Consider the following 25,221-nt stretch of genomic DNA (forward strand, 5'->3'; position numbering starts at 1 on the left):
TGGTAAATCAGTATCAGCTTTACAGGCCAAGTATGCAAACACACACAAGGAATTTGACTCTGTTTAACATTACTCTCATATTACAGACACAAATAGACATACACTTAAAAACAGGACAGCTAGCTTGACACAGGTAAAAAATGTATGTTTTTTGTATTTGTGTTTTTTAAATGTATTTTTCCATATAATAATATAACATTTTCTTTAATATATACTATATCTTAAACAAAGTTGATGACAGTAAATGTATTGACTGCAATTTGATAATTTATTTATTAACATATATTATTTATTGTATGTATTTTGTATCAGTTTTTAACCACTATTGTGTTCTTAATGCAAATGCTTAGCATGTCAACTTAATGAAATTGCAAGAAGGCCGACTACAACAGTAATGTTTTTCTATCTTTATAATCACTAGGTTTTATATGAGTTGTACTAATACATTTGTCAGCTCAGTGAAGTATTTCTGCAATTCTTGTTTTCAGGAAGAGGTAAACACAGTGAGACAACCTGTGAACTATGACAGAAACTCTCCAACAGATATAATGTTAAAGCCTTGAGGCTGAAATGCAAGTCAAAACTGAGTTCAGTATTAACCTCTGCAGGTTTGGTCGGGACATCAATTTCAATCAGGCTTTTCTTCATTCCTTCACTCTTACTTTTGTCACTTCTTTTGTTTGTGTGTATTTTTATAAACGTACAAAGTGCTAAATGCACTATATTTAGTTTATATATATATAATAACAAGTAATTGATGCACAGATGTGCATGTAAGTTCATCAAATATGATTTTAAAGTCATATTTTTGAACATGTAGCTCTAGTTGTAGAAATTTGACAGAGAGAAGGAGTTTATTTTCTACTTGAATTGCTATTGGAACAATGTAGGCGGCCTGTGTTGGAAAACACTGAGTCACAGCTGCCCAGCGGTGACAACCAGCGTTTCCCTGAGGGATCAAAGCCTTAGCAACACAACATAAGACAGGACACACAGCTGGAGGCAGAGATAATTGAAACATGTTTAGATACATGTTGTATTGCTTTGGTCCTCTGTCAAAACACAAATTGATAAAGAACTATCTACACCTTACCTAAAAGGTCTGTAATTCATCTTTGTTTTCAGACTCTATGTGTTGCTGGTTTCTTCACTCCAGCTACTGACTCCCATGGCTCCAGGAACTGTGTGATTGTGGATCTGTCAAGCAGGAATAGGACAGGTCAGCTGGCATATTTCCCTCTGATCAGCCTCATGTTCTCAGAGATGCCCTGGAAGAAAGTTTCCACCAGACTGTCTAAGAATGCAAGAAAAACTAGAGGCAAGAAGTTTTTTTGTTGATGTTATTTTCTGTCCCTGCTAGGCCCAGGCCTAGAGAGATGAGCTGGGCTGAGGAGGACTGGACTGTGGGGCTGTCTGGGCGGGTCCTGCAAAAGGTGAAGGAGCTGCAGGTGCATCAGGAGCGACTGTCCCGAGACAACAAGCAGAAACAGCTGCAGCTGGACAACATCAATACAAACCTTGAAAAGCAGACTGTGAAGGTACAAGCTACCATGTTGGTTTAAGGCTGTTACTTGTGTCATTTTGCCACACATATGCACAGTTACTCATTTTTGAAAGGATTTGTTATTTCCAGTTGTTGCAATAATGATACCTGTGCCTTTGCATCTCCTCTTTCTCCTCCACTGCCCTGCCCAGTATGAGGAGGTGCGCGTTGAACTCCAGTCTGTGCAGAGAGAGCTCCAGAGTGTTCGAGATGAAGCCAAAGCATCAGTGACCATCAGGGAGCGTCTGACCCAGGAGCTTCAGACCAAGCAGGCCCAGATATGCTCGTTCGAGGGCCAGCTGGATGCTGCTCGCAGCCAAAACAACAAACTCACCCAGGAAGTCAAAAAGTTAGTCGCTCCATCTATAATGTCTCTTGTGTGTTGGTAATCTATCTTTATGGAGGAAAGCAGAGTTTTGTACTTTAGCAATAACTAAGCTTGAAGTTAGCCACAGACTAAAATGTCGTCAATAATACTTTTTGAATATTTGTATCTGTAAAGACAAGAGAAAAAAATGTCTCTTATACTATCTGCAACATCAACGATCAGAGGATGCCACGATGTACAAAAATATCTGTTTGAACTTTACTTTTTAAAAGTGGGAAATTAATTACATGTTGTTGATTGAAGATATCCAGTCAATCCTTTGCACACTGCAAGGAAAAGTAAGATCAGCATTATAAATAAGTCAGTGGTATGAAATTGAGATTGGTCCATTGCTAACGTCAAGGGCTAGTTTGCCTTTTAAACTGAGACAAATATGTCCAAAATCCAATTTGACAAAAAAGTGAAAATGACAAATTGTACTTTGCAGTGTTTTCCTGGTACTTAAGTAGTTTTCATTTTTAGTTGGCCTGAATCCAAAATCATTCTCTTTGATCACAAGGGTTAATGGTACCATACTTAAAGACAAATCCTTTATCTGTTCCACGTGACCATACCTCTTCTGGCCTAAGCTTTCAATGTTTTCTTTCCCACAGTGAACTTTTTTACTTTGTTGACTCTTTTTCTTCTTCATCCCTCTCTCTTTTTCTTTGGCAGGCTGGAGGCAGAGCTGGAGAAGCTGCAGAACAGCAGCAGGTCAGCAGATACCACTCTGTTCTCTACACCCTGCTGGAACACAACATCACCCTGGGAACACAATGGTACAGTCCTTTAACTTAATTACTTTCCCGTGTTTATTCTCTTTTATCTTTTCATTAATGCACTGTATAGTGTGGAAAATTAAACAAAAAAAACTCCAAGGCTCCCAAATGAGTTGAGAGGTTATAAATAAATCCCCTCAGCTCCTGTCCTTTCCCAACCCTTCACTCTCTGGGGAACTATTTATTTTTCCTCTCATAAAGTTAACCATTCTGGTTCTTTGCTGCTGTTGTTTCAGATCAGCTTTGGTTCATGTACTAACTTCAGTCCACATGCTGTGTTTTTGCCCTCCAGGTAGCAGAAAGGAGGAGAGGCCAGGCCAGAGGGATGAAGGACAGAGCCGTTCGTCTCAAATCCGAGTAAGTACCAGAATGTCTTTATGCTGAGCTACGCAGAGGTTATCTTTATAAGCTTGAAGCTGTAGTTCTCTAGTTGTAGAATTTTCTTACTTAATGTCAGTAAAACTAAACTTTCTTTCTTTTTTTTCTCCTGTTTTTTCCCCATTATTTAGCTGACTAACTACGTCAGTTGTCAGTGGCTCCCTGTGTAACAGCATGTTACTGCCAGGACAAATCACAAGGCTGACATTATTATATGTTTTTCTTATGTCAACAAACTCCATGAAAGGACCAAATCCATCTATAAATAGTCCCTCTGTAATACTTTTTGATTTCCCCAGCCTGTCTGTGGACACTTTCATTCTTCAAAAAAAGCGCAGTTCTTTCGTAAAGCAGCTGGAAACTGTTTTTAGCAGTTGTTAGTCACAGAGAAATAAAAGTGTATTTCTTAAGGGAAAGTTTTCAGCCATGGATTTGGTGTAACAGTGATTAAAGTAGCAGAACTGTGCATTTGGGTTCAACTAAAACTGCAGCTCCTGTTTTGACTTTTACCCAGTGCACATGTCTCACTGACTGTTTTTGATTATTTATCAGGCTTTGGCTGCACAGACAATATTTATAAGCAACATTGGGTTATTGGTTATTTAGTCTTTTCAAAGGATTTATTGTCTATTTGAAAATCATAAAATATCACCAGACTCTAAATTTTTAAGTTGAAGTAAAACTTTTTAAGAGTTTTTCCTACTTGTGCACTGTGTTTGTTAACAGGTCAAAAAGGAAAAGAAAAAAGGAAAGGTGGACATATTTAGTTCCTACCATTTACCTGATCTGTGACTCTTCTCTTAGCTTCATGCTCCATTGTTTAGAAAGTGTTTGTAACAATCATACATTTGTTTTGGGGCTAAGAGAGTTAAAATGTAACTCCTAAGTCCTCCTTAGTATCTTGCATATATCAGCAATGAATCATTCTTGAGTAAAATGCTGTTTAAGTCAGAGAGAGACCTTGAACACTTGAACCCTGTTTGTAAATTCTACTAAAATATTCTTTCTAGTTTGACATCCTGTTCTGTCCTCTGTCTCTTTATCTTATCCTTCTCCTCCCTTCAGCAACGACTCCAGTTTTCAGAAGTGGCCACAGCCCCATTATCACGACAGCAACACAAGAACACACCCCACCGCCATTCTGCCGACCAGTCAGATATCTTCTCCACTCCCGTGGCTGCGTTTCCATGGGAACGGGATGACTCAAGGCCAGCAGCCTGTAGACGATCCCCATCCTCTCCCCAGACGCCCTGCACTGATGTCGTCAGTCAAGGCCAGTCGGAGCAGAGGGCTTGTGGGAAGGAGACAGATCACAGAGCAGAGACAGACAGTGAGTAGGGATGTTAAATGGTCACCTTGGTAATATGGCATGTCTGAGTGCCGCCCGTTTATAGGATTAATGAAGTTAGCTGGCTGGATAACTGAACAGAGTAGGACTTGGACCCAGCATGAACCAAACCAAACAGAAGTTCTGGGTTTTACTCAGTGCTGTTATCCATTTAACTGGCTATTACATCCTGCATTGTGAGACATAAATTTCATACTTAGGCCTTTAATTTTGGATGTTTGTCCCAGCAAAGATACAGGGTTAGGGTTAGGGTAAACACAGTCTTCTTTTTTTCTTGTTGACCGACCTAGTGTCAACAGGAAGGCTGTTGCAAAGCCTGTGACTCACAGCAGTATAACCTAGTCACAGCTGGTTTTTCTGACTGAGATGGATAGCAAACTCTAGTCAGAATAACTTGTCAGTTGCTTATTAGTCAAAGTGTGATTTTTGGAAGGCCTGAAATGATAGAGCTGGTGTTATTCTATTTTCCTATTGTGTAATGTCAACAATTCCCGTTGACATAATATTTTTAATATATCACTAAATTCTTAGACCCTGTCTGTGGGTCTCAGCCCCAAGGCTATTCGTCTGCTACTAAAGACAGGCAACTTTAAAAATGGGACACTGTTATATAACTTCCTTTTTTTACTAAAATAGCTGGTCACTTGCTTCAGCTAATCTTGGCCAAAGAAAGGCATATTGAGCATTATTGGGGGAAGAAGAGCTGGATAAACTACCATGTACACGGTCATAACATGGTGGTAAAGAAGCATGTCTCCCAGTGCAATGTTGTGGCCTGTTTTCATATTTTTTGGACAATATGAGGAAAAGACCAGATAAGGTTTTTTGACACTGTCAATACTTCTGGGTAGGATTAATTTATTTTCCGGTAAGGGCTTTTTAATGGGATTTGTTGATCAAAAAAATAATACATACTATCCTTTACTTCAAAACTCTAATTTCAATTTTGAATTAATTTGAATGATTTTAATGTAGTTCTATGTGTGGTTTTATTGAGAATAATGCCATATGGTGAAATGTTGTCATTTTTGATTTGCTCTGATGGTGGGACAACCTCAGTAAAATCAGTACAAGTGAAGCAATGTGACCATCCTCAATCTTGTGTCCTCTGAGTAACCTCAACAACACTTGTTACATAACACATTGTGTAGAAATCACTGGCTCTGCCAAAGACTCCTCATCTTGCTTCCAGGCCAGCTCCATGATATTAAGTGACTCTCAGCCAGTACACTGTGTATTTGTGATATAACACTCCTCTCTCCCTCCACTCTGTGTGTGTTTGTTCAGAGGAGGAGTGGGACAGTCCAATGTTAAACAATACATGCTTCTCTTAGCTGCAGGGACACAGATGGCGATTAGAGGTGCAGTGTTTACATTTAGTGTACTTTTCTCCCCTGCGTTGCTTTTTATTATCCCTGCAATCTCTCTCTCTGTTAATATTTAAGAAACATGGCTATACATTGTAGGATTTTAATCCAATTTGCTTCTTAACGGGGTTTATGGTAAATGTAAAAATAATAGAAAATATAATATAATATATATAATATATGTTAAAGAAACAAATACAAATACAGACCTTACAAAAGATTTACCATTTTTATATTTTTATAAGCAGATTTTTGTTTTTTTACACTTAAAAAGTTGAGCAGTGTTGTAAAATCGGGAAAGAGATACAGGACAACATATTAGACAGGAGAGGAAATTGATTTAATCCCTGGCATTGGAAATCAGCAGCCTGACATCCTCAGGCAGCTGCTGAATTTGTCAATAAACCAGTTGGGATGGATTGACCTGAACTCTGAGCTGCTGCTGTGTTGACTGTTTGTGGTCAGTTGTAAGAAATCAGGGTATTCCTGCTGATAATTATCATGTTTATTCTAGGGAAAAATAATTTGTGTTTTCCAAGTATTTTCTCTGCCGATACCTTTAAACGATATGAGATCGTTCCACCACAAAGTCCTCCATGGATGGTTTCAAACTTTCTTTTTTTAACATTTCTTTAAATTGTTTGGTCTTAAATTGATTTGCTTTTTTAAATGATCTAAATGGTGTATGTAAAAAATATGTTTCCCTGAGATCTGATCTCATCGCCAAATTTGGTTATTAACCAGTCTGGCTCTTTGTTTTTTTTCCATCAACCAGCATCTTTGTCAGAAATGCGAAGTCGGGTGTCTGCTCTGGAGGAGGAGCTGTCTGTGAAGGCCGGGACTTTGACGTCAATTCAGAATGAAATGGTGCAGAGCAAGAAGGAGCTCGCTGCAAGGGAGCTCACTGTTAAAAGAGCCCGAGACGAGCTCAGCCTGGCACACACACGCATGGCCCAGGAGAGCGAACGGGTAAAATACACACACTCCTACTGATAATACAACAGGTGGTACTAGTACTACTTTGTTTCATCCCAGTGTTAATGTCTGTAGTTCCCCTAAGCTCTCCTGTTTTTGTCACAAGAGTTACAAATCAAGAAACAACATGTACAAACATTTAACTGTTTCGTGTAGTGTCTTCGTGTAAGCCTATGATCATGAAGGTGAGGATATTGACCCCCATAGTTGTCTTATTGTCAATATTAAGGAGAATATGTTGTGTGTTTCGGTTTGGCAGGCATCAGGAGCTGAGCAGAGGCTGAAACACCTACAAGAGGAGCTGAAGTGTCAGAGGCAAAATGCGGAGAGCAGCCGACTGCAACACCAACAACGATCTAAAGAGCTGGAGAGACAACATCAGAGGGTAAGAGAGAGGATGGATGGATCATGTGGACGGAATAAATATTGAGAGAAGCAAAAGAAAAATGGCTGGAATTACAACTAAAGGAAACAAGAGAACATTTTGGATCTGTGTAAAACTCTGAGAAACAATGTATTTGTTCCACATTTCTCTTGAAAATGTTGACTCAGTTTCGTTTTGTTTGTGTGTTGCCTCCAGGATTTGACAGAGCTTCAGAAGGAGAGGCAGTGTCTGGAGAAGCAGCATCAGCAGGAGGTGAATAAGCTCAACCAGGAGCTCCAGCAGGCCCAGACGCTCCACAATGCCCTGCAGGCCCAGGCTGACAAGGTAAACACACAGACGCACACACACAATATCACATAATCATGTGTCAAACAACGACATAAACAAGCCTTCTCATATGCATGTTTATATATTACACATGCTTAGATAAAGCCTTTATATTAGATGTATGATCACTGGAAACTGAGGACAACAAAAATGTTTTGTACATGTCTGTTTTCTGGTTCATACACCTGCTCTGTTTTTTCAGCTATTTCCTGTTTCTCTTCCCTGCTTGTCCTGTCTCTTTTTCCCCTGGAACTTATATTATTTGTAACAAAGGTCAATAAACTTATCTCACTTCTTTCCCCACACTTGCTTCTTGCCCTTATTTTCTATTGCTTTCTGTTTCACTCTCTTGCTCTCTGTGTTTATGTTCCCCCCCTCCCCACACCTGCTCTCCCTCCACTTCGTCCTCCTCTCCTCTCGGTTTCTCCCCAGTGGAAAGGTTGAGCATCGAAGGTAATGACCGTGTGACTGCGTCTGACGGTGCAGAATGCTTTGGTAATGGAAGCGTGAAACAAAGTCATAACTTGTGTGTGAGAAATAGTTTTACTAAGAGTGGCGTGAAGGCATGGATACGGGATGAGGGTGGAAATAGAAGGAAGACTTGTATGAAGGTGTTGCATGAACTAAAAGGAGGAAGAGTGTGTTTGCGCTTAATGACATTGTGTTTTCATATTTTTCTTTTTTTTTTTACCCCTGGATTTCCTTTACACGAAGGAATGCTGCTGTACCTAATTCCTGTGCTTTTAGATAGGGTTTACAAATTCGCAACAATGAGCATTCAGTCTTACCACAGTGTCCTTTAAAATCTTACTGTAAGCCCTTTTCTAAACCACACAGATGTTATCTGGATATATCTGATAAGGCTACAGAGAGTGAACACACAAAAGAGGCAGTGTTTGTCTTTAATCGAATCACTTTCATGACATTTAACTGCTTAAAGTGCACAGCAGAAGGGAGGAGCATTTGCATTAATTCCCCCCAAAAGACTGGAAAAACCAGTACTCCGCAGTCACAGAAACTCAAATGTTCATAGAAAAATTTTCATATTAGTTTTAACGGTTTGTCTAATCAATGAAAAAAACCTTCAGTAAAGATTATGTGTTAAATATTTCAATTTTTGTCCTCTTGAGCGCCTCCCACTTGCGATAATCGATAATTACAAGAGCACCTATACCTATATAAAGCCTGTTGTTGGCAGTTTCATGTCAAATGTACTGTAGGCTACATGTCCCTCGTTCCTTTATTAGTAACTAATGTGCAGGCTTTTTTATGAGCACTGGTGGGAAGCCGATCAGCTTGTTTAGTCTTTCCGTCAAGAGGTAAACAATCCATTTGACACAGCTCACGCTCGCTATTGATCCCTGATTGCTCTCCCGTTTCCCGTTTCCTTCACTGGTCTTCCTACATCTACCACAACAGACCTTTATTTCTTCATTTATTTTGTCTTGTGTATTCACTTCCTAACTTCAACTTTGTTCTTGTACAATTTCCCTCCAGTGCTCTTTGACTAATTGTCCAATGTTTTCTAGCAGCTGCTGAGTCATAATGTCTTCTATCAGTTGTCTCTACAGAAGCAGGTGTTGGACAAAGAGTTGGACACTGTGAAAGAGAAACTGAAGTGGACAGAGGGACAGCTGCAGGAGAGCCAGAAGAAAGAGGCTCAGACACAAGCCAAACTGATGGTAATACCCACACACACACACACACACACACACACACACACGGCAGTGATGGTCCTGAGTCTGGCGAGTCAGGGTCTGCTTGTGTCAATTATTCATAAGCTGAGCAGTAAGTATATAATGAACTCCTTTAATTTTTAAACAGCACCTTACTGTGCCATATGCCAGTCGAAGATCTTGATAATAAATAAATTGTAAATAAAAAATGAGTCAATAGTGGCTTCATCAGTCATTCAGCTGCATTATTATGTTTTAATAAAGATGATGCATTAGAGAGCATTTCATAGTGCTACAGAGATTATAGATTACCTTATTATAATATATCAGGGGTTGAAGGTTTGTTTCCTGCTGAACTTGAACACAGGAAAAGCCTTATCCATCAGAAAGCCCTCACTCGAACTATACCTGGGAGAACCAGATCGAAGCTAGATACAGCCGCACTGCAGAGGGTGTTTAACAATCTAGAGTAGTTTGTCTGTTGCAGTTCATTACATGTTTACCAGCTTGCAACATCTGCACTAATGCTGCCTCTCTTTGAGGCATATTTTTCTGTGGTTTGCTGCTATTGTGACTATGTGTCAATATGCAGCTTATAACACTAAGCTCTTAGTCATAGTTATTCCTTATCTGAAAATCATCCTGAACAAACAAACATTCCAGGTGCAAATAGACTTTCAGCACAGTTATACGGTCTTCTTATGTACAGTAGTTATTAGTGGCTTTGTCTTAAAGTGATCTTGTACATTTAAAGAGATCTTATCATGTATTTACACCTGGTTGATGTATAAAAGAGAGGCTGATGAAGAGGCAGACAAGTATTTCAAAATTCTGTTTCAAAACAGACTCTTGTTATGGATGATAATGATTCAACTGAGAACTGATAATTCTATCTTATCTGACCATTTGACTAGATTCAGTCCGCTTCAGTTGTGCTTTTCACCCTCGCATTAGGGAGCGGTGCGTGAGGCGGAGGGTGTGGCAGTGAGTCTGGAGCAGAGCCGGAAGAGAGAGCGCGCTCTGGAGGAGGAGGGGAAAAGACTAGCAGAGGAGCAAGCCGACGCCCTCCGTCTTCTCAAAGAGCTGCAGGGTGAGGAGTGAGCTGTGGGTGGACAAATCCACGGGATTTGTCAGTAATTGGATATGTACTGTGAATAATGAAGCTTATGCAATATGTTTTTAAACGAGAGTTCTGGTACAGAGATTTTCCTCCACAGGGAGGTCAGAAGTTGATAGGGCTTCAGTGTTGCTAAAAGACAGTACAGCAGGGCAAACATTAGTAGATACAGGGGCTTGATCCAGTGTCCTCAGGTGAAATCCTATTAATTATGCCACCCCTTTAATTAATTTAAATGCATTTTTAAAGAAAAAATAGATTAACTTATTTAAATGGATGATTCCTAATGTCCAAGTGCTTGCCATTCATGTATGCTGTTCAGTACATGCCATGTTAATTTCCCTTTTAAAAGGTGTCTTATCTCAATGCTGCCCCCTGCTGGAAATGAAACGCCAAACATTTACTCATTTCAAAATACAATAAGCTATTTTAGTAATGCTTGTTTTTATTATAAGAGCACATTATTGATTGGTGCATGTGCAGTCTGTCGTTTTTTTTTAAATAACAGATTTTATCTGCTGTTGTATCTCTTTCCTTTCACCTGCAGAACAAAAAGCTGCCCAAGCACCCCTTCAGCCTGTCCAGTTTTGCCCTGTTGGACAGAGTTTCTCCCCTCAGCCCTCTTACTCTCTTCAGTCTCGGCCATCAGCTCAAATCAAGAGGCCCAGCAGTGCAAACCTAGCAGAGCAGAGGAGGGAAGAGGACGTGGATAAGAGAAGGGCAGAGATTACAGCATCTTACCCCTCTGACAGAGAGCCAGGAGAAGGCATCGACTCAGAGCACATCTCAACAGACTCTGAGTGTTTCCAAAGGGAAGGACACGATAATAACACAAACGAGGAGGACAGCAAGAGCAGAAATGAGAGTGACAGCTCTGGGACCAACAAGCACTCCACAATTGATCATGAACTATCTAGTTCCTCTGCAGAAAAGACACCAACTCCCAAGTCTGAGCAGGCCAGGGCATCTGAAGACCTCAAGAAGGAGAATGCAGCACTGCGCTCAGAGCTACAGGATATGCGTGAAGAACTGCAAAAACGCCTTGAGGACCTAGAAGGCCAACGACGGGCTGAGGCAGAAGCAAGGACCCGGCTCAAACAGCTCAGCCGCAAACATGCCAGCCAGGTGGTGGAGAAGGAGGAGCAAGACAAGGGATGGAGAGAACAACTGGAGAGTGAGAGGGCTGAAACTGAGAGGTTGAGGAAGGCCATTGCTGCTTTGGAGACAGAGGTGAAGAGAGGAAGAAAGGAGAGAGAAAATACTGTGAGAGAAGAGCAAGAGGAAGAGAAAAACAAAGCTTTACAAGACAGGGAGAATGAAATGATAGAGCTTAACATCCAGCTAAAGAAACAGCTATCAGAGGTAAAAGCCCAGCTGGCTTTAGAGCAAGATGAAAGGAAGAGAGAGGAGGAGGGGAAGAAACAAATGACAAACACAGACAAAGTAGAGAACGAGCTGAGCAAGAAACTTGAAGAGCTTACAGCTGAGTTAGAAGAACTAAAGCGCAGTAGAAATGAAGACTTGCTGGAAAAGGAGAAGCTTTCAGTTGCCAATAGCCCGCTGACATACCTGACTCTCCATGATGATGAGCTCAACTCCAACATGATTGGCCTGGACAACAAGCTCCTCCCATCGCCGGTGCAGCAACTTATCTTCTGCCAGTCTACCAACCAACGCAACATGCTTGTATCTCAGGTCACAGCTGATCTCATACAGGATGAGCAATCAGTGATAGACCCTGAAAGCTTGTCTGTAAAAGATAAGGGGAAAACGAGTCAAGGGGCCAGTGACTTGGAAGATACCTGTAAAAACCTCCCTCAGGATGAGCCTCCACTATCCGATTTTGCAAAAGAGGTAGAGCGGCTTCAAATGGAGAATGCAAAAGAGACAGAACGTGCTAACCAGAACCAGGTTAAACTGGAGGCCCTGCAGAGCCAGGTAAATGATGATGGACAAACAGATTTGTGCATGAAGTTTTGTTCAGCCTCAGTAGAACGATTTATATTGAGATAATGAGATGTAAAGAAACAATTTTATCTAATGGATCAAAAACTCTGATCAAGGGTATATTACAATGCCTGATTAAAAGTAATTTATTAAACCATTTTCACTCAGTTTTAAGAAAGAAGTTATGTAGTCTGTGCTGCTTTAGGCCCCGTGTCTACATAGTGCCTTTTTCTGGCAGAAAAGTGCTGTGATGAAGTGCTTGTGAGAGTTACTACACAGCTTACAAAGCTTACAACACGTAGGGCGATAAGGCACAACACTAACCAGCAACATTTAGTGTCCGGCCTATCCGCTCCCACAAATGGACTTTTTGGTCTCTGTTGTGATACTGTTTGTTTGTCAAATTGTACTGCCCTGGGTGGAAACAACCAAAACAAGTTGCTCCTCCATGTTTGGTGGTAACCAGGGTGATGAGTGGCACCCCATCTGATTGGTTGCCTGAAAAAAGCGGCGGCGGTGACACCAGCGCCTTTCTGAAAAGTTCAGAGATTTTCAACACAGAGCGCTCGGAGCGGCCACACATAAAAGGTGGAGCGCTCTGAAAAAAGACGCTGAGTGCAGCGCTTTTCCTCTAGGCGGCCGCATACACTCTGTCCTCATTGGGAACAATAAAAAAAGACGCTGGCGCTCAGAAAAAGGCGCTATGTGGACACAGGGTCTTAGAGTAAAGTAGAGCTTAATGCCAGAGGGTCTGATAGTCAGCAGTCAATACACAAATACAGGAAAAGCAATAGAATAAGTACAACAATAAAACAAAAAAGTACAGGTTAATGCTTTCCTTCCTGTTAGTTGTTACTGAAACCATCAGAGAGCGCACTGACAAAAAGAAACAAGTAAAGGGGACATTACCAAATTACTTGTTTGAATAGCAAAAATCTGATGAAATAAATCTCCTTTTATAACTTTTATTAGCGTCTCTAAGTTGGCAACTCCCTCCAGATGGAAACATTGTGTAAACTTCAGTGTACTAAGATGACCTGAGCTGTCTCTGTGGTCCTGACTTACAAGTGGCAAAGATTGTTAAAAAGTACAGCAGTGCAGCATTTACAGCATGCATTCATTCATGTATCCTAGATATACATTTATATTTAGAACAGACTAAGAGAATTACCTGTCAACACAAAAACGTGAAAGTTCTTTGGTTGGAATGGTCCATGTGCTTTTAAGCTTTTATTAAAACACAGGCTGAAGTGCCTGATTACCTAAATCAATTGTTTGTCTATTCTTCTATCCATGAATCTATTTTCTCTTCTCAGGTAACACGTCAGACCCAGCAGCTAACCATGGCCTTTGAGAAGCAGAGTCAGCACATCACAGGCCTTTTAGCTGAGCTGCAAGAAAGGGAGAGTGCCCTCCTCAGCCAGGGAGAGGAGCTGCAGCGCCATAAGCAAGAGCTGGATGCACTTAAGGCACTAAAAAAGGGAGAGAAGATGACTGTCGAAGGGGTAGAGGATGGGGAACAAATAATAGAGACGAGAGATAAGAGCTTGGTTGAGATCTCCGGGCTAAAGCCAAGCCAGGAAAACTCACTGGCAGACGGTGAATCTCATGCACAGAGAGATGCAGGTCTACAAGAGATTGTGACATCTGATGCGGAAAGACCAACAATATTAAGCGAAGATGAAGAGCTATGGTCGGGGGAGCAGCATCCAGATGCAGTAAAAGCAGGCCAGACTCTGAGTAACCTTCACTCTGCTTGTGTGAAGGGGGAGACTGAGCACCGTCAAGATGGAGGAACCTCAGACATGGGTGCTGAAATGCTTGCTCTCAGACAGGAGAATCAGCTGCTGAAACAAAGAATTGAGAGCTTGACAGCCTCAAACACCAACACCCTAGCTTCACACACTCACAGTGAAAACCTGAAGTTGGAGCAGAAGGCACTGAGTGTGCCAAATGACGTCACAGCTGAGGCAAGAGAGACACCGCTGCAGAGTGTAAAGAGGAGTAAAGATGAAGGTGGAGATTTAGACAGGGAAGATAAGAGGACTTTGAAGGCCGAAGAAGAGCTGGAGCCAGAGTCTGAGCTTCAGATCGTCCACCTACAGCAACAGGTGACAGCATACCACCTCTTTTATATCACAACACTGATGAGAGATTTCCTACTTAAGGAGAGTGACCAAAACATGTTAAGTTATTCAGACATGCAGGAAAATTTAATTCGAAATTGTAGAGTACAATATAGATTCTGTTAGTCTTCCTTGAGGAACAGAATTCACATCTTTTCTATGATTTTCATACATGTACATTATAATACGTCAGTAAAGATGATCAATACGACATAAACGTATTTCAAGCTGCTTGAAATACTGTGTGATGATTAACTTCAATATCATTTTTGTGTTTTTCTTAAGTGAGAAAAATTTTTTTTAACGTCTGTCCTGTCATTCTCCTCCTGTCCAGGTGGTGGAGCTGCACATGAAGATACGGTCTCTCTCTCAGGAGACGCAGCAGCAGGCAGAGGAGCTTGCTGTGTGGAGACTGGCCTCCCAACCAGCCCCGACCTTTGACCTCCCTAACACAGACAACCATCCTGAGACCCAGCACCAGAACCCTGCTGTCAGACAGTCCCAGTCAAACCAGCTGCAGGGTTATGAGATCACCCAGAGCCAGGCCCAGGTTAACGCACCTTACCTAGGTGTTCAGGAGAGCCCCGGTGTTGTGACAGTGATCAGAGAAGATGAGTTACTCCTCTCTGGCTCCTCCAACAAACTGCAGGGCCGCATGTTGTTCTCCAGGTAACACACTCCTACCAGGGCTGCAGACGTGATGACACATGTAGCTATAACTTATGTTTTAAACCACGATTCTTGTGTTAAATGTATATATGTCAGGTGATTATGTGTATATGTATAGTTTAATGTAGTGGTTCTCAAACTGGGGTCCTAGGACTCCTGGGGGTCCGCGAACCATAGCCTGGGGGTCCACGAAATAATTATGATAAATTTACAATAAATTATAAAATTGTGCTGTATCGTTATAACTGCATGTCTATAGATGACAACCATTTGCGCCAATGAAACAAGCATTTTGTGACCAATAGAAACTGGTATGATTGTGACACATCAAGTCAATCTGTCACTGCTGTTTATTTTCTGAAAGCTTTTAAGATCAATTACTTGAAAAGTATAAATGCTGTCAAGTTGAGTCCACAAGCAACTTGAATAAAATGACCCTCTGTTTTAAAGTGTATAAGTGATATTAACATGATTCAAATGTTTTTCTGTTTATCACTATGAAACAGGTCTGAAGTATTTAGGTTGATAGGTTTTACTATACAAATAGTTCCAATGTCATCTAATGGTAGTAAGCAAATGCTTGAGCGGTGTTACAATTATGAGGGGGTCCTTGGAAAATGTTCTCACCTGGTTTAATGTATGTCTTCTTCTGTGTATGCATTGACTTCACTTGTCTTATTTTTCAACAAGACTGCAGCAAAGCAACCTTCCTGAACCAAAGACTCTCCATCCCTCGAAAAAGACTGCAGCCCTTCAGGAATACAATCAGGACAAAATTGACAAGGTAACGTACCTTTTTGAACATCACATACTTTGAGACCGTCATAAGTGTCGTAGGCCCTTTATTTTAAGGATCCATTGAATACTTTACCAGAAATCCTTCAGCAGCTATATAAATGCATCCATTAACAAGGAGTGAGGACTGAATTTGATTTCTCTAGTCTCTAGTTCACAATTATTACTTACAAGTGGGGATGCACGATATTATCAGCACGTCATCGGTATCTGCGGAAAATGGCTTGATAATGACATATCGACACCAGCAGATATGTCATTTTTCTGCCGATATTTTCCGCCAAAAAAACAACTCTTCTAATTCTGCCTAAATGCTCGATGATTCCCTCAAAAAGCTTAACGTAATTTCCACGACATTAACTCGTTGCAGAAACTTGAGCCAATGAATAGAAGTTAATAAACTTTCACAACTCTTAACTAGCTAACAGTTGGCTCACATTCTCGTCATTTTACCTGACTTAACAACATCAAACACGCCGACAATACACTCACGGCCACAGCCAACGCTAACAGAGTGTAACATAAACGTCAGTGCAAAACTAACTTACATATTCATGGACGCACACATGATAAAAAGTCCATCTGCATCACTGATGTCTCCTTAGTAGGTGCAGTAAACAAGCCCGGGCATGTCTACCTCACTGCGTGTTTCGGGGGGGAAGCGGCATTTAGGTGAGCTCAGAAATGGGAGTGATCAGACACGTGACCTTTTGTATGCCTCTTCCGTCAAGCGTGAAGAAGAGTGCAAGATTTCTGCGGTATGGCAGTTTTTGGCCACTACAATAAGAGTAGGCACGATATCAACTCCACTACAGGGGAGACTTGATGTTCTCTGCAATTAGGTGGAAAAAAACCATGTACCTAAGATGTCGGTGTCCAAATCGGCAATCGCCAAAAAGGGTTGGAAAATATCGGCATATCGGCAAAAATCCAATATCGTGCATCCCTACTTACAAGTATTAAGCACACATATAGTTCAAATAGAGGATTAGGCCTTTAATAGTTTTATTTTCTCTTGACTCAGGAAACTGAAAAGGAAAACCTGGACATCAACGTCTTACATCAATCAGATACGTGTTCAACACAAGACAAAGAGAAGAAAGACTTTGAAGCTATCCAGATGTCGTCTGAGAAAACAGGTCAACATGTCACCAAAGATTTCTCCAAAGTCTCAGAACCAAAGCAGGCCAAAACAGCCGAGTGTTACACGAGGAATCCTGAAGCCAAACCAAAAGCAAACACTGAAATAAACGCAACCAATGAGTCCTCTGATGGACGTGTCAGGATGGACATGAAGAGTGTCAGCAGTCAAACAGAGGAGAGTTTGTATCCTCGCAGTGCCCCAACAACATCTGACCTCCACTCTGCATACACACAGACTGAGGAGGAGGAGGTGGAAGAAGAAGAAGAGTTAGTGGAGTCCCCTCCTGTCTCTCCTGTGTCATTATCTGAAGGGGCAGCGGTAGGAGACAGAATGTTATTTTCAGGTTCCTTCCCCATCCCGGCTGACCCGGCCCGCCTGGCTGAAAGGATCCGCCGCAACAGGACGCAGCTGTCAGCCGCCTTTGACGACACCGAGTATGAACCCTACGGACTGCCTGAAGTAGTCATGAAAGGTAACTGTATTTATTGTATGTGTGTTGTGGGAAAACAAGGAAAATTGACTTAAATTTGATCCAAAACTTAAGGCATGAGTAAAGCACAAAATTGATACAAAAGCAGACTGCAGACTTGAAAGCTAAAACTTGAACCGCTTAAGGGTAAAAGTTATTGGGGATAACAAAAATAAGTTGTTCTCATAATAAAGTCTCTGAACATCTGTATGTTGGTTGTGACTTTCTGACCCTCTAATGAACAGAAAACCCAAGTTCCTTTACTTCGTGATGTTTTCTTTCAGCACTTCCTCCCTTTATGTACTTTTTATTTTTGTGCTTTCACACTCTGACCTTCTGCCTCCCATAACTGTTTTCAGGTTTTGCTGACATCCCCAGTGGTCCCTCATGTCCCTACATTGTGAGAAGAGGTTTGTTGGGGACAACTGTCGTACCTGCAACTCAGAAAGACCCCAGACAGGAGGAGGAGACGGATTAAAACACAAATGCAGGTAACCTACAGAGACTATCCACAAACACTGCGAACATTTAATTCACATTTTATGTGCCAAGAAGGACCAAATGTGAAAAGCACCTACATTTGCATTTCTTAAAATCACTGTCAATTTTATTGTTTGTCCTAAAAAAAATAGATATTTAAAGTACTTGTCTGGGAAGTACAGCATTTTTTTCACTCACACATTTCATAGACTAAACAATTAACTAAACCAAACAATAATAATGATGATTCAGGAATTAATCATGTTTATGTTCCATGCAGGTTTTCTACGAATTTGGTGGAAAGAAATGATCACTGTGGTTGGGCAGTAAACCTCAGTGATGGATAACAGCTGCTAAACAGGGACACCCCAATCACCAGCAAACTGAAGCACTTCAGACTTTAAACCAGCACAGGAACAGTTAAAAAAGAGCTGCAATCAAACAAGGACTTCTGTATATGTTGTGCAGGTACTGTGCCTGCACTGACAGAACAAACACCTCCACTGTGGACCTTAAATGTCTTAATGGTCAGTAGTTTCTCCTCTAATTGCTGTGTGGAGACTCGGCTGTCCATCACAATGCCGTCACTATACACCCACCTTTATATTTAGGTGCAGAGGCAGTGATTTAGTGATGTTTGTTGATGTTTCTTGAAGATAACAACCACTTTTCCAAAGGGACTGTTTAGTTTTTTTGTAACACTGAATTAACGTGTGCGTCTAGCCTGCGTGGAAGGAAACAGTGCCTAGTTGATGCTTTTCCAAACAAGTGCTTGTCAAGATAAGTTTGACTTGTTTTCCAAAAGGGGCGAAGCCAAGAGAGGCCTGTTGTGAGAATGTGATACATATATATTTTTCTTTTCAATTTCTGAGGTGGCTTATTTATGGACACTTGAATGTGTTACAATAGAGGGCAGGTGTTTACAGAAACCGTGTGAAAGCATAGTGAGCGTGTGTGTGAGATGAAAGCTGTGAATATGAACATGTGTGTCCTCTTGATGTTACTGTTTGTATATGTGTGTGTGCGTGCGTGCGTGCGTGCGTGTGGGAGAGAGAGAGAGAGAGAGAGGGGCGAGCGCATGTCTATGACTCAGTCTAACCTGCGCTGGTTTCCGCTCCATGTATGGTGATGCACACTGATCTCCCTCTCCTCTGGCTGCTTTGCTTCTCTGTCCTACACTAACAAGCACTCAGTGGTTAGCTCTGCTATGAATTGACCAAAAACTAAACTTCTGAAGCTTTATGTTATTAGCAGATGAATTCAGTTAGCTTCTGATATTTAATCAGGTATTATTTATTTGATATGATTTTGGTACTTGGCACATTTGTTACTGTGCCTTAGACAGCAGTAGCTCACGTGTATTTACACTATAGATTTTCTAGATAGGTTGGAGTAGATGGAAAGTTTGGATCGTTTCCTGTTACACAGGATCTCACCAATTTGCTTGAATTCAAGATTTGACCACTTAGTTAAAGGACATATTCACATTTTAAGTCTGTCTTAAAACTCACATTTGCACATTTAAGAGGAACTGGTTGTGTAAGTGTTTCTCCTGTTCATACTGGCTGCAAAGAGGACCTTTTTATAAAGCAATTTCAATGTATGATAGGAGGACAAAATCCATCCTAGAGGCTAGATGACACTCAAGAGCTTTTGTTTCTGACTTCATCAAATAGCCCTACTTGGCACGCTAATTAGTAAATTACATTTATGGTTTATTAAAAAGAGTCAAATCTTGCCTCATAACTGTTTGCAAACTGTTGCTCTCTTGAGCAGCTAATGATAAGACAGGGAAGATAAATAAATGTGATGCAATACAGCAAATAAACTACAACAGTTCAGCTAGCTTCCCCTCAAATGGCACTACACTCAAGACAGCTTGCTATTGGTCAATTGTGTGAATTTGATGCGTATTTACTTTCCCTCTGTAAGAGAATGTGCTAATCCCAGAAAATAATTCCAAATGATTCAAAGTTGCTGTGATATTTTGCTTTTTTAAGTTTTTGGTGATCTTACTGAAGCCTTTTTTACACTGCGGTTCCGCCCAAGCGCCGTAACGAAGCTCCGTCCTCATGCCACCTTTTTTATTCTACATTGGACCCCGCAGCGCCGGCGTAAAACCGCCCCATTGTGGGTTTTTAAATAGCGTTCAAGCATTGCGGAAGCAAAATATGCGCGAGGTGTTAACGAACAGCGCCTGCTTCAAATATACACACGCGGTGCTGTTCCGCCCTGCCAGCTTTGCAGTTAACACTGACGTCGTTTCGCCTCTGTTACGCCTTTGTTACACCGCTGTTTACTACCTCCGATGCCGGACACTTAGAGACGGAACGACTTCCATGCGTTTAACATAAAAGACGGAGCGTAACAGAGGCGTAATAATCCCGCCTTGAACTGGCAGTGTAAAAAACCCTAAAGTTACAGTCTTTAAAGGAATGTCTTCACACAGTTTACTTTCTTTAGATTAAACAAGACACTGTTTAAGTGCTGAGTTATGGTGGAGTAAAAAAGAACATAATTTGATTTCAACTGTAACTTTGGAAGATTCCTGCTCGATTTATCTAACTGCCTCATTTGAGCTCCATAAATATTGCTTAATAAAAGTTTTTTTCTCCTAGTTTGGAAAGAAAGTAACAAATGAAGCAACGATTATGTGCACATTTGCGAGTATTATTTTAAGACAGACTTGAAAACGTTTCACTTGTCCTTTAGACCCTCACTGATCTCTTGTCTTTCAGTGACTTCTGAGATTATTTCACTCGAAGGTTTCCAACATATTTGTGTTGAAAATGCAGAGTGAGTTTTCTTTATTTATGTTTTAATTTTATTTTGAGCCGTTTTGTCTGGGCCATGACTTGTTATGTCGGTCAGAACATTGAGGACTGTTACTGCCCTGACTGATGCCATCATCGCCTATCATTTGCCATACACACTATCCCTTCCCTTGCGGTTGCCTTCTGATCTCTGGGATCTGTAGTGGCAGTGAGCAGCGACTGTCAGGCTGAGCTCACTGTGTATTTGTTGTTTGTTTTGGACACTTTGATGTAAACGTATCTGTGTTTGAGTCTAGAATAAAAGGCTTGCTCTTTATTTAACCCTTGTCTCTTGGATTAATGTATGTTTTTGCATCTTTAGGTATTTGTAATGTGACATTTTGTATTTCATGTCATGATGGTAGCTCTGTTTGGACTGCTGTCAAGGTTTTTTTTTTCCACTTCTGTCATCCTATTAAGTCTAAATGAGTGTAATGGTTCAATGAAGAGATCTTCAGAGTGTTTAAGTGGAATATCTCAGTTTAATCATGGAAGTATTTCCGCAATTACCAGAGTCCTCTCCCTTTGCCTCTTGGTCATGAACACGTTGCTGAGAAAGTATGAAGGCTTTAAAGGAGCAGACGTGGATCAAAGAATTAAAGAGTAGATAGAAGACTCTTCCAACTTTGGAGTCTGTTTTATTTCACGATGCAAATCCTCCTCAAGAACAAGAACAATTGTGTGGATCATAACTCTGACTCTGAAGAAACAAGTGTCTCTTCTTACCTCCCAAAAAGACAGAGGTTGGATGGGCGAGGATTTAGAGAGCACGGCCCCCCCACATCCAGCTCAGGAAACCCTGGGCCCACTGCTCTTCCTCTGCAGCGACTGCACTTCATCACACTTGCATCGCCGTGATGCTCCTCCTCCTCGTCCTCCTCCTCCTACCATCATCTCTCCTCTGTCAGAGTGATCTAGGGTCACGAGAATGGGGAAACACCTTCCAAGGAGAAAACACACATGCTCACATGCACTTTCACAACACATGCACACACAGAGTTCCTCCCTGAGTGCTGACTGGTGAGAGAACGGCACATGCTGCATGAGACCAACTTGGATAGCAACATTTCTTCAAACTGAAGGTAAGAGCTGCAAATGCATATTTTTTTCTTGAGGATTATAACATCAGAATATCTGAGATTAAATTCTATTGTTTATTTTCTCTTTATAAGCACAAATGAGTATTTTATATCCTGCATGCTCCTGGGTTCAGATTCATGTTCGGCCCTCTCTTCCCTCCAAAGTTTTGTTTTAGTTATAAGTCACCAAATATAGTAACGGACTGTCACACTGATTTAAGAAGAATTATCAACGCATCATCTGCAATCTTCTCTCGAAATAGATTCCCCAAAACCCTGAAACAACACAATAATTTAAGTTTATACTTTTAAAAGCAACTTAAACCTTCACATACAAGCGTAAAACTATAACGATTTACGAACTTCGGCTGCTGCGCTTGATAAGCTTTTTCTTTCTCTTTCTTTCTATAAATAGTTATTAAGTCTCAGAGCAAAATGTCAACCAGTTTACGTTCTTTCTATGCTGCTTCTGTTGCCTAAAACAGTCCTATGATCATTTTTCAGGACGGTTAATTCCCAGAGCATGAGTTGTAACCTGTGATCTCCTTCTGACGTCAGTGTTAGCTAACATGAAGAGGAAAAACTTTTGGGGGTAATCGCATATAAGGGAGCTTTATTTTCTCCTTGTACAGTAAATTCTTCAATAGCTATTATCACCTCTGGAGGTTTGTCGGTGAAGTTAGAAGGGTGGAACAAAAATCTGTGCTACTCCAGCTGCTGCAGAGAGTCACGTTCGCTAACGGGCCTCTTTTTGTTAGCGTGCATACAGTAGACACAGTATGGTCACTAACACCAACTTGAGTTCTTTTACTGTACTTCATCTCACTGCTATGTGTGTAAATTTAATAACAAAATATGTACAGTAAATCAAACTTTAATTTCTCTACCTCTGACCTCTCTTAAATCCAACACAGGAAAGTATTTACTTTGATGGTGACAAACATTGTCATACCTTGCTTGAGGACGTTGTTTGAACAAAAATTCCATGATGAAAGAGATGTAATGAAATCTTGAACGTTAGATGTGTTAAAACAACTGACAAAAGCAATCACAGTTTTAGAGCACATAGCTTAATTAAGCATATTTATATTTAGGTTTTAGTTTTAGTAGCAGGCGTCCTTTTTGTTTTGGTGACACATTCGCAAATGGTTAAAGCTTTTACCCGATATCAAAGAAAGAACTAAGCTAGCCTGCCTCAGTGCACAATCCAAATCTTCGACTGAACCGGCGATATTCTCAGCCTGTGGGTTTCTAGCTCAGAGGTTTTCAAAATGTTAACACACGCAGAAAGCGGAAGAGGAAGATTCCATCTAAAAAAAGTGACCAATAGCAGACTAATACGCACAGTCAACTTCCTGTGAGTCAGACTCATCTGTCATTACATATGCAAATGTTCATGTTTAAGTTGAGCTTCTAGACGTGAGATGTTCTGCTTCATTGTGAAGTCCAGTCCTTTTGAGGTTTCACATCAAACTTTTTGAAGTTGCGCATTGAACCAGAGTTGCCTTCAAATTAAATGTCACCAGTCATGCTCATACTAAAAGTTATTTAGCTAAGATTTAACATGAGCACAGAGAACCTTTCCCCTTCAGCAGATGAACGTTAAAGCCTACTAGTGTCAAACTCTGCACATGCATCACTCTGCATGGTGATGCTCCAACATCCCACTAAAGTACCAATAAGCAAACCTCATTTTTGTGTAGAGGACAACTTAAGGTATGTTTTTTTGAGGGCCAAAACATGACTTTTAAATATGCGACTAACCACTTTGAGAGGAACTCTTCTGTAGTGTTTTGTCAGATTTGTCTTTTAACCTGCCTTAAATGTACACCTCAGAATAGTTCTTGTACGTCTTCTCCAAGCCTCGTTCTTCTTTTCAAACAGCTCCCCACATGATTTATTTTCCCACCTGCCTCACTGTTTAACTTCAGATTAGATCGCCGTCGTTCTCTAAGCCCCCCCACTCACTCCATATCTTAGCAAAATATCAAAATATGCCAGCACAGGTTTAGACTGTGATAACTAATAATGTCTGTCAGTGTTAAAGCCAGGGGCAGAGAGCAAAACAAACCAAAGCCAGCAGTCCATTAGTGCAGAATGCTAACAGTCGGCCAGACTCTGGGAAATCTCAGAACATTGTCAACGTCCACGTGTGCATGACCTGGGCCGGTTGACCCACAGCAAGAAGCTCCTAAACCCCTGGCCTGTGTGTGTTCTCGTCTATCTCGAAGGTGCACACAGTTCAAAGAAAACACTGAAAGCAAAATGAAGATAAGCGATAAACACGTATTCGATTAATGTCAAGATGTATGTTTGGAGGAGTCTAATAGTTTGTGAGACGACTGGCAGGGCGGCCTGGTGTGTGTCACTCCCTCCCTGGTTATTATGACAAACTCTCTCCAATGTGAACACTTATTTAATGCCCTCACACCCTGCTGTAACAGAGCCACAAACATGTGGCAACTTTAGCTGCTCTCTTCCTTTATATCCTGATCTACATTTAAACTTTACATACATGTGTGTGCCTGCTTGAAGGAGCCAGAAATAGACCCGCGATCCTCGGCTCTTGAACGCTGACGACACAGAGACACCAGAGAGAAGAAGAACAGAGGGAAGAAGATTTCTCCATCACTTGATATCTCGAGCTTTGACATGGGATGGGCTCCTGAAATCACTGACTTGAGGTACTATCTTTGTTATCATCTTATGAAAAGTTCTTTATTATATAAGAAACCACATTAAACATGTGCGGGTGAATAGTTCCTTTCAATATACAATATCTATCTGTTTGGCTGTGACCACATTGGATGCTCTTCTCAACACACTGCACATTATTATCCCACTCCCAGCTCAAGAGGTTTGGGATTGCAGTTAAGGTAGCCGACCCTCAACGTGAGCTTGCAGACAGCGTGATAGGGTGTAGGGCGTGGTTTGAAAAAGGCCCATTATCAAGCTGCATTATTGGAAATGTAGGATTCTGTGTTTTTAAAGCTTGAGGCATACATCTTTTAACAAAAGTATTTCTCTAGCACATTGGCAGAGCACGGAGCGAGCAGCAAGGAAAAGTAGTTGATCAAGACTTTGTGGTCAAAAAGAACAGCACTTCTGCTATTACGAATTATTTTAGATACAGGAGAGACCACATGTAACAAACTGATGTACTATGTAAGCATGGTAACAGCAGTAAGACAGGAACTTTATAGATAGTATGCACTCCTGAATAGTCAATTTTATCACACATGCAGATTTTTCTCATACCAGTGCAGGCCGACTATTAATCCACCAAAGATACGGGTAACTGTTGCCCTGCTCTCTACTGCTGAAAACATATTTAGCCTTGTAACTATGATGTCACAACAGTAGGTGTTAAAAACAAAAAGCAGGACAGCAGCAGGTTTATGGTCTAAAGATTTCATGTACAAAGTGCTTTTTAAAAC

General features: G+C 41.0%; 1 protein-coding gene across 1 annotated transcript; it reads left to right on the plus strand.

Annotated features, from left to right (window-relative positions):
- Positions 1-1,177: 1,177 nt before the first annotated feature.
- On the plus strand, positions 1,178-20,954 carry LOC138598700 (centromere protein F). Its single transcript, XM_069670524.1, has 18 exons — positions 1,178-1,219; positions 1,361-1,538; positions 1,696-1,892; positions 2,586-2,689; positions 2,982-3,046; positions 4,133-4,397; positions 6,558-6,751; positions 7,017-7,142; positions 7,338-7,466; positions 9,029-9,151; positions 10,100-10,235; positions 10,810-12,200; positions 13,526-14,320; positions 14,670-15,004; positions 15,695-15,788; positions 16,824-17,415; positions 17,772-17,903; positions 18,173-20,954. Exons 2-17 carry the CDS (start codon positions 1,377-1,379, stop codon positions 17,888-17,890), a joined length of 4,827 nt encoding a protein of 1,608 aa, XP_069526625.1. The 5' UTR covers positions 1,178-1,219; positions 1,361-1,376; the 3' UTR covers positions 17,891-17,903; positions 18,173-20,954.
- The last annotated feature ends 4,267 nt before the right edge of the window (positions 20,955-25,221 follow it).

This window comes from Semicossyphus pulcher, unplaced genomic scaffold, assembly GCF_022749685.1.
Source record: "Semicossyphus pulcher isolate SPU_LCO1_2020_fin unplaced genomic scaffold, fSemPul1.0.p SCAF_2, whole genome shotgun sequence".
Classification (NCBI taxonomy): Eukaryota; Metazoa; Chordata; class Actinopteri; order Labriformes; family Labridae; genus Semicossyphus; species Semicossyphus pulcher.

Bases quoted from the DNA above. Each gene is read 5' to 3' on its own strand.
- LOC138598700 (XM_069670524.1), top strand. From the start codon at position 1,377: ATGAGCTGGGCTGAGGAGGACTGGACTGTGGGGCTGTCTGGGCGGGTC. The intron at 6,752-7,016 runs GTAAAATACACA...TCGGTTTGGCAG, and splicing joins TGGCCCAGGAGAGCGAACGG to GCATCAGGAGCTGAGCAGAG. The intron at 14,321-14,669 runs GTGACAGCATAC...CCTCCTGTCCAG, and splicing joins TCGTCCACCTACAGCAACAG to GTGGTGGAGCTGCACATGAA.